At 44.2% G+C, this 9,724-nt stretch overlaps 1 protein-coding gene across 1 annotated transcript in view; it reads left to right on the forward strand.

Annotated features, from left to right (window-relative positions):
- CCBE1 (collagen and calcium binding EGF domains 1) overlaps positions 1–6,824 on the forward strand; it is a 142,195-nt gene extending 135,371 nt beyond the window's left edge. The window contains exons 8-11 of the mRNA XM_028748104.2: positions 351–490; positions 579–614; positions 2,322–2,357; positions 3,433–6,824. Coding sequence (XP_028603937.2) covers positions 351–490; positions 579–614; positions 2,322–2,357; positions 3,433–3,666 — 446 coding nt within the window. The 3' untranslated portion in view covers positions 3,667–6,824. The remainder of the gene's footprint in view (positions 1–350; positions 491–578; positions 615–2,321; positions 2,358–3,432) is intronic.
- Positions 6,825–9,724: the final 2,900 nt, after the last annotated feature.

Below are 9,724 nucleotides of genomic sequence, written 5' to 3' on the forward strand. Positions count from 1 at the left end.
CCCAGTCTAGCCTACCTCACAGGCTTGTTGTGGGGATTAAATGGGGGAGCAGGGAGAAACATATAAGCCTCCTTGAGCTCCTTGGAGAAAATGCAATCAATCAATCAATCAATCAGTAATGTGGTTGTTTTGTTTTGTTTATGTAATTGCATCATAATCTTTGAGCTGAATTGATCTTATTTTGGCCAAGATGGTGCAAACCTCTGGGCTCCTGGTTAGTCTCCCAGCAATTGAGATACAAGCTAAAGCAGGGGTGATGCTTCTCCACGTTGTTGTCCTAAGTCAGCCCCCATTCACCAGCCACATCTATGAACCCACTGACAGCCTTAACCATCTCCCTTTTATTGCAGGTGCCACAGGTCCTCAAGGGAGCCCTGGATTTCCTGGATCTCCTGGCCCTCCAGGTCTGCCGGGCCCTAGAGGAGCAATGGGGCCTATGGGACCCTCTCCAGACCTGTCCCATATTAAACAGGGCAGAAGGGGCCCCGTGGTCAGTATTGTACCTCCATTCCATAAATGCATGCAGCGTATTGGTTGTGCTATTGCATGTTCGTAAGGACTGTGGTTTTGTTTTTCAGGGTCCTCCGGGAGCACCAGGAAGAGATGGAGCAAAGGTGAGCAAGCAATTCTTTCCCCTCTAGCATGTGTCTTATGAAATGTTGCTCCCAGTTCCCAACTAATTGGAAGGCAGCAGTAAAGCTGGCCTAACCCAAGAAACAACAAGCAGAGCCCCCTTGTGGCTGAGTAGTGTGAGAGTGCCTTGCAAGAGAACTTCTGTATGAATTGGGCGTACAACATGGCCTGCCTGCTAATATAGATTGTTTTCCTGTTGTTCCTTCCTAACCAGTTTGATGGTCGTGTACAGGCTGAATCTCCACCTGATATCCCTGATATCTCCCAAGCTCAGGACAGCTGCAGACCCAAATCCTGATACAGTAATGGAGCCACAAATCTATTGAGCTATTGAGCATTGCAGTTTATCTTTTATCACAAATCAGGGTCATATCTCTTTAGATATGTCTTGAAATTGAAGGTTCCATGCTGTCATAATATTGTCCATCTGCTATATTAATTGGAAACATTTTTCGCCTACATCTAGGGTGTAAATGAATCTATTGTTCATTTACTTTATAGTAAATTTGATTGGAACTATTTCCAATACAGATGGATTTGGCTTTTGGGGAGAAGTTGTTTCAGAGTTTTTCCCTGCTCTGGAATAATCATCAAAGCCTGGTTGATTTGAATACTTACAACAGATAAAAAATTGTGATTGGAAATATGATACTTAACTTTCATATGTAACAAATGGTAAATGAAATCAAGGCTTCACACTTAGTGTGAGAGCCCTGCTGAACTCAGAAATACACCTAGTGAAAGTCCCATTGAACTCAGTAGGATGTTCAAACGCTTAACCTTTGCTTCAGGTATAACTTTTCAGATCACTTAATGCGTGGTTTGAACGATTATTTAGACATTTGTTTATTGAATTTGTTTTCTGGCCTTCAACTCAAAGGTTTCCAGGTTGTTAGATAGCAATACAGTACATTAAAAATATACAAATCCATAGTAGGAGTGAGTGGGGAAAACACCAATTTAAAATAAGTATCATAAATGAAATATCAAAATATGAAAGAAACTACATTACAATCAGGGACGCGGGTGGCGCTGTGGGTTAAACCGCAGAGCCTAGGACTTGCTGATCAGAAGGTCGGCGGTTCAAATCCCTGCGACGGGGTGTGCTCCCGTTGCTCGGTCCCTGCTCCTGCCAACCTAGCAGTTTGAAAGCACGTCAAAGTGCAAGTAGATAAATAGGTACCGCTGCGGCGGGAAGGTAAACGGTGTTTCTGTGCGCTGCTCTGGTTCGCCGGAAGCGGCTTAGTCATGCTGGCCACATGATCCGGAAGCTGTACGCCGGCTCCCTCGGCCAATAAAGTGAGATGAGCGCCCTAACCCCAGAGTTGGCCATGACTGGATCTAATGGTCAGAGGTCCCTTTACCTTTACATTACAATCAAGCAGCAACCCACTTCTCAACCAGTTTCATATGCTTGAGAAAACAAATGCATCTTGATTGACACCTAAATCAATCTGTTCTAATGCTACCATCCTTTATAGACTAGCTTATATACACACTGAATTCAATGAAACCAGCTTTTGTGTAGACGTGCATAGGATAACACAATAAGTGATTTTGCATGGTGAAAGTGAGATGAGGTCTCTACAGAGTCGAAGGGACATTTTGATGCAGGTTGCTTTCAAAGGATGGAATAGGTCTCCAAGTTATGGTTCCATTTTAATCAATGAAAATGACGTTTGTTACAGGGTGACAGAGGAGCACCAGGAGAAAAAGGAGCACCGGTAAGTATCCTATCCAATTGCAATGCAATGTTATTTATTTATCCAATTCCAAATGTTTATTTACTTACTACCGTTTGGACTAGATGACCCTCCAACTCTTCAATTCTGTGTTACAACATAAAGAGGGGGTATCCAACTAAACAGTTGCACTAGCATAAACCCGTTGAGCAACACAACGTAACTTCCCCTCCCTCTCCTCTCTCTGTGTAGCCCCCCATGTTCTTCTAAATCTGTTGCAGGATTGCTCCCAACCCCCCTCCCCCCAGATCGAATTTAGGAGGTGCACTGGGAGAGGAAAGGCAAAGTTCCATTGCACAGCCCAAAGTGCTTGATGCTAGCATAACTGTTTAGCTGGATACCACCCATAACAGCATGAAATGAAGGGCTGCTTCATGTATTTCTTTTTGCTATAACACTGTTAAATATACTAATATTAACAGCTACAGTGACCAAAATCTGAACCTCATGTTTCCCCCATCCAGACAAATGCACTGGGCATGGGAACGATGAAAAACTGACCCCTGTCTTCCAGGGCTGCTGATAATTGTATGGGTGGAATTGTCTCTCCCATATCTGTATTCCTTTGCCCCTCCAACTGCAATCAGTTGGAACAGTCTTCATTTATGCTTTGGAACTGCTCTGAAGCACACATGGGGCTCCAGACTGAGGACATTGTTTAATGGTTAGCAGTATGGAGGTGTGAGCATCTGTCTGTTTTTCAGTCCCAATAAGTGCCTTCTGTGGTCTTCCCTTTAAACAATTTTTGACATTTCTTTTAATGAAATAAGTGGTGAAGACATGAATGTCTCATATTAGACACTCTCAGTTCCTATACAAAGCCAACTCTGTGCCCACAATAGTAAGGGTAACGGAATCTTACACACTGAAGCATTTTTTATTTGAAATTTGCATTTGGAAAAGATTCAAGTACAGATTGCTTTTCCAGACTTCAACTTTCATTAGTTTCCTTTCCTCTGTTTTGATAATCTATCTGAAACTGGTGCTGTGACGTACTGTAAGTCATTAGGAGCACGAGGGACTAGTAACTTAATTGTCACACCTCTAATATTTCTAGGGGCCACCTGGTTCTTTTGACTTCCTGTTGCTAATGATGGCCGACATCAGAAATGACATCGCTGAGCTGCAAGAGCGGGTGTTTGGCCACAGGACTCATTCATCGACTGAAGAGTTTCCATTACCTCAGGAATTTACAAACTATCAGGACATAGTGGATCTGGGATCCGGAGAAGATTACAAACAAAGGACTGCGTCGAAAGACTCCCGAACATACGGAGAAGGCAATCATTAAATCGAGCTTGTGACCTGGAAAGAGTAAAACTTTGCAGGGCAGTGGTCCACAAGTCATTTAAGCCAGCGTACTTGCACATATTCCAGTTTAGCCCCCTGGAAGTGGGCCAATGTACACGATTCACTGAAGTTACCGTCTTCCCTTACTTTAGCACTGCAGGCAGGACCAAATTAAGAGCCAACTAGGTGATCAACACTCAGTGAGAATTATCTATTGTTGGAATGTGCAGGTGGAGAACTGTATACCTGCATACGAAAAACCAAGACCTGATTGTAGGTAGAAGACATATGTGTTAGAAAGGAACAATCCTTTCTACACTTTTCCTTGACATGCTGTCTTTGGTCCATGGAGTTGTTTGTTTCTAAGATAAGGAGCATTCAAATGTTTGAACTTCTGGTTACTGCCTGAAGTGCTACAGCTCAGCGGTTTATGATGGCTATATATTACCTTCCATATCAGAGGAAGTGTGCTTCAGAATATCTATTGGTGCAGAACACAAGTGGAACAGCGCCATAACATTCATGCCTGGCTTGTGGGCATCCCAGACGCATCTGGTCAGCCACTATTTGGAATGGAATGCTGTCCTAAATAGACCTTTGCTCTGATCCAGCTGCTCTCTTAGATTGTTAGCAACAGATGCATCCCATGAGTCTGCTCATAGTGTAACTCAACTCTCGAGAGCAAGGGGCATCAGGAATTTGGCTGTCACCCAGGATTCCCATATCATACTCTGCTCACATCTAGAGGAAGGATTGTGCAAATATAGCTATGAACATCCACCTGCACTGCCTTCCTCCTGTTCCTTTTTTCTTTTGCAGGCTGGACAGGATACTGGTTGACCATGTGTATATATCTTCAATTTTTCTACATCTCAGAACACATTTCATTCTCCTTTGTCTTCCAGTAGGGGAGCAGCTGCTGTATCTGTGACTTTAAATTGTAGGCAGTTTTAAAGGAGCTCAGTTGAAGGAGCAAGCTGGATGTACTCTACCTGTTGAGACACTCCCAAATAATTATGCCGTGCTGTTGGCCTCCATTTCCTTGCCACCCAACTCCCTGATGCTGCTGGTGGGAGTTGAAGGTGAGGACATGTACAACGTGGAGTTGTAAATAATTGTTTGCCTTCTCACCTTCACCATGACACTCCCTTCCTCTCGTTGCACCAAGGATACAGGGTGTGCAAGGCAAGGAATGGGACTTTCTGCATTCATGCAATGGCCTAACATTAGCATAAAGGAAGAAATTTTACATCTGCAACAATCAGTGCTCAAAAGGCAAGGGTCTTCAAGTGCACCAGGGTAATTTTCTACAGCCGAGTGACCTGTAAGCTACCTTAGGTACTAGTTCTGTGGCTTAAATGATTTGTAGACTGCACTGTTAAAAAGAGTTGTACAATATTTTAAAAATGCACTGATAATGTATAAAGTTTTATATGTTTTATTGTCCAAAGTTTCTCGATTCCCTTTTCTTACAGAGATGTTTACTGGTAGTAACACAATCCAGCTGTATTATTTGTTAGCCCAAGAACTAGCCCCAGAACTGTCTAAACATGGACACGATAATAAATTCTGCTTTGGAGCAAAAAGTAAAAAATAAAAATCCTAACGCATTGGTAATTCCAAATGCAGTGGCATAATTTGCAGTCAAAGGTAGCTACAAATGCGTGACGTTTCCTTTTTCTTAGCAAAACAGTGAAGTTCAGGAAAGTGGCCAAGTGTCAATGTTATTAACCAGTTCATAATTGTACTTTCCAGCCACGAAACAATGACCTTGAATGATCCCCATTTTAGGTGCAATATAAAATTGCCTGTAATCAGACTTCTAATCCATGTATCTTTGGTAAAATACAAACAGTCATGTAGTCAGTTCTCGTTCCATATTCCCCCGGCTGCAACTTGTACGCAATGCCAATTTAGTGCTGACGGGGGAAGAGATTATGGCTGGTCCATGGTCGAAAATAAATATTCTGAATATATCCCCTACTTAAATCTAAGTCCTGATTTGAGGGCTGCAATGCTCAAGGGCTTTCACATCACTAGTGGTACTTCAGAAAATCTCATGAATCTAGTTCAGTTCTCTGGATGGCTTTTTTTCTTAAAAGCATGTGCAATGGGCCAATTGGATTGGCTCCTTGGGTTTTTAGTAATGGGTGGTGTAGAATTAAGGCATGAAAGCAGAATAGCAAGAAGAGGCAGTGTGGGCATGATCCAGCAGACCTTAAGTCCCATTGCTTTCAGTGGGAGTGAGCCAAGTACAGGCTTTGACTGACTCACACCCATTCTTATTTTACGAAAAGTATAATCAAACCATTCACAACGTTTAGTGTAATGAGAATATTCTGTGTTGTCAAAAGATGGTTTAGTTTTGCTTTTTGCTTTTTAAAGGCTTAATGCGTCTACAGGAAAAAATACTAGTTCCCTAGAACGTGTTTTTAAATGGCCACAATTCCAAAGATTCTATGTATTGCTGATTAAGCATCATTATTAAAAGTAGTTCCATTGATTTCAGTAGAAAGGCGGCTTGATCCTGTCCATGTCTACATAGTAGCAAGAGCCACTGAGTTCAAGGGGACTTGCTCTTAGCTAAAAGTGCATAGGATCTGCACATATGACAGCTTAGCCCCTTGGTGTGTATGCTTCTGCAGTAGTTAGCAGTAACCAAAAATTAGCTGAGAGGCAGGCATTGAAAAGTTTTTGCTAAAGATTTCCCAACTGGCATGAACAAACACACAGAAGAAAGGAAGAAATAATATTCTATAACCTTTGAGTAATCCCTCGAGATCTCAGTGCAATCCCTGTCCGAGACTGTCTGTAACTGTGCAGACAGTTCACCAGGAATTTTCCCCATGCATGCCTCACAGTAATGAGTGGATCTGGGGCAAACTCATTCTCAGTAGATTTGTGGCCAATCTCTCTTTGAGATCATATTTCACAGTAAACGAGCGGAAGCAACTGGAGGTTAACAACGTGACCCATAATTTTATTACTTTCCTCCCTTTTTTGTAATAATAAAAGACACAGAGCTTTGTCCCTTTGTACACATTTAGAAAGCTATGCAACACACAATTATTTATGATGATTATATGAAGTACTAGAGAGTATAAAAAGTGACTGTGATTATGCAATGTATTTGCAATTAAAGAAGGATATTTTTTCTTATTTCGGTATTGACTCCCTTGTATCTTTTCCATCTTCTTTTTGAAATGGTGTCTATGAAGAGAGGCCAGCAGAGACAAACACTGCACATTGCTGGAGGGCAGTGAGTGTGACAGGCTGACACATATAAGCTATTTTTCTCAAGCAGGTGCTACAGCTTTTACTGGCTGACTATACAAAGTGGGGAGGGGGGATATCCTTCAACTGTGTGAACGAAATCCTCAGGCCGTAATTATATTAGGTGTAGTTTGGCTGTAAAGCAAATACAAAAGTATGTCGTTTTTGTGGATGTGGCCAGTGACAAACCACAGTTGATGGGCACCTCATACCATCTCTCCCCAAGTCAGTGCCCTTCTAGACCACAGCACCCAGCATCCCTCATGCTGGAATCCAACAACATCTGGAGAACAGCTGCTTAGGAAAGGCTGCTTCAGAAAGCCAGCACCCAGGCTCCCTCGATCAAGGTGGGGCTCTATAGTTTAAGGTTGCCAGGCGTCCCCTGTTCTCGGGGACAGTCCCCAGATTTGCAAATCTGTCCCTGGACAAATTCCGTCCCTGGAATGTCCCCAGATTTGCAAATCTGTCCCTGGGAAACGTGGCAGCAGCAGCCTCAGCAGCCCAGAGCCAGCCTGTTAGCGCAGTTGGCTCTGGCTGGCTTCAGGAGCTGGCTGGCTTCAGGAGCTGAAAAATGTCGCCTGCCATTTTTCCTGCGCCATGGCAGCGAGCAGTGAGCAGCTCCTGAAGCCAGACAGAGCCAACTGCACCACCAGTCTGGCCCCTCCTGGGCAACGGCCGCCCGCCCGTGACTCCTGAGCCTCCCCTGATCTATCAAAACAAAGGGGGAAGGAGATCAGGGAGGCTTGGGAGTCATGGGTGGCGGCGGGCTGTTGCCCAGTTTTTTAAAAAAAACTCTGCACATTTATGTTTCACAGGGTGCGAAAGAAGGGCTTTGCACCTTTATACAATATGCATGTGTGCTTGGGCCCAGGGTCTTTTGCCTCACCATCCCTACTACTGACTCCCTGTTGCTACTCAGCTTCCAAAAAAAAAAAAGTGTCCCCGGATTCACTGAAAAAAATCTGGTACCCAGATGAAATGCCAGGTTTACCAAGGGAGGGGTGGGCTTGGTTCTTGGAGATAACCGCTTGGTTCTGTGGGGAAATGCAAAGTTCACACCAGTGCCCCACACCAAACTGGATGGAGCGGTCCACAAGTTTCAGGCTCCATCAGGGGAGAATACAATGTGTTACGGCTTGCAGAGCTCAGGGAGGTGCACCTCCGTCAAAAGTCCCTGGAAAAACAGAGGCTCTCTCTCCACTCACGCCTGCCTTCCATAATGCTGAATGATGCATTAGCTCTACAGCAGCAATCTCAATGGCTTGCACCTATAGGGAATCTGCACTCAGTTGCATGATCATTCACCAGTTTGGCTTGGGATAAGTAGGACTGGGCTCAGGGTGGGTTGATCTAAACCAAAGATGAAAATTTGAACTGAAACCCCCAACAAAAAAAATTATAATTTGGCAAAATATTTGGACTTTATGATATGTACTTGTATAATATGGAATAATTAATGTGATTGGATTGGATTGTTAAAATGGAAAACTTAATAAAAATTATTATTAAAAAAAAATTGCAGGGGAAGGAGCATTGGTTTGAATGAGCGGGGGGGGGGGGTGTCTCCAGCCTAATTAGTCCAGGCACAGCTCCCAATTTGGCCCATGAGGCTGTTCCCTTCCCTGCTCCACACCAGATGTACATGTGCATTTATTTATTATTACATTTATATCCCATTTTAGCCTCACGCTCACAATGACCCTGAGAGGCAGTGAGTGGCTCGAGGTTACCCTGTGAGCGTCATGGCTGAGCGGGGATTTGAAGCATGGTATCCCAGATCCTAGGCCAACACTTAAAGCACTACATTGCATGAGCTCTTATACATGTGGGGCAGAAGCAGACATGGACACATCAAAACTATTGGGATCTTAAACGTGAACTCCCAATTACAGTCATACCTCGGGTTACAGATGCTTCAGGTTGCGTTTTTTCAGATTACGGATGCGCCAAAACCCGGAAGTACCAGAACAGGTTACTTCTGAGTTTCGGCGGTTGCGCAGAAGCGTTAAATCATGCTTTGCGCATGCACAGAAGCGCCGAATCGCAACCTGCACATGTGCAGACGGGTTGCGAACACTGCGGGTTGCGAACGTGCATCCCGCACAGATCACGTTCGTAACCTGAGTGTCCACTGTATTCTTTTGCAAGTGGGGCAAAAGTTAACCCTACTGGCATCAACTGCATATGGGAGTTCCCCAATGGCAAGGCCTTTGTTGTTGTTTAGTCGTGTCTGACTCTTCGTGACCCCATGGACCAGAGCACGCCAGGCACCTCTGTCCTCCACTACTTCCCGCAGTTTGGTCAAACTCATGCTGGTAACCTTGAAAACACTATCCAACCATCTCGTCCTCTGTCGCCCCCTTCTCCTTGTGCCCTCCATCTTTCCCAGCATCAGTGTCTTTCCAGGGAGTCTTCTCTTCTCATGAGGTGGCCAAATTACTGGAGCCTCAGCTTCACGATCTGTCCTTCCAGTGAGCACTCAGGGCTGATTTCCTTAAGAATGGATGCGTTTGATCTTCTTGCAGTCCATGGGACTCTCAAGAGTCTCCTCCAGCACCATAATTCAAAAGCATCAATTCTTCAGCGATCAGCCTTCTTTATGGTCCAGCTCTCACTTCCATACATCACTACTGGGAAAACCATGGCTTTAACTATACGGACCTTTGTTGGCAAGGTGACGTCTCTACTTCTCAAGATGCTGTCTAGGCCTGTCATTGCCCTTCTCCCAAGAAGCAGGCATCTTTTAATTTCGTAGCAAGGCCTAAGTGAAGCCAAAGCAGGGGGGG

The sequence above is a fragment of the Podarcis muralis genome, chromosome 11 (genome assembly GCF_964188315.1).
Source record: "Podarcis muralis chromosome 11, rPodMur119.hap1.1, whole genome shotgun sequence".
Taxonomy (NCBI): Eukaryota; Metazoa; Chordata; class Lepidosauria; order Squamata; family Lacertidae; genus Podarcis; species Podarcis muralis.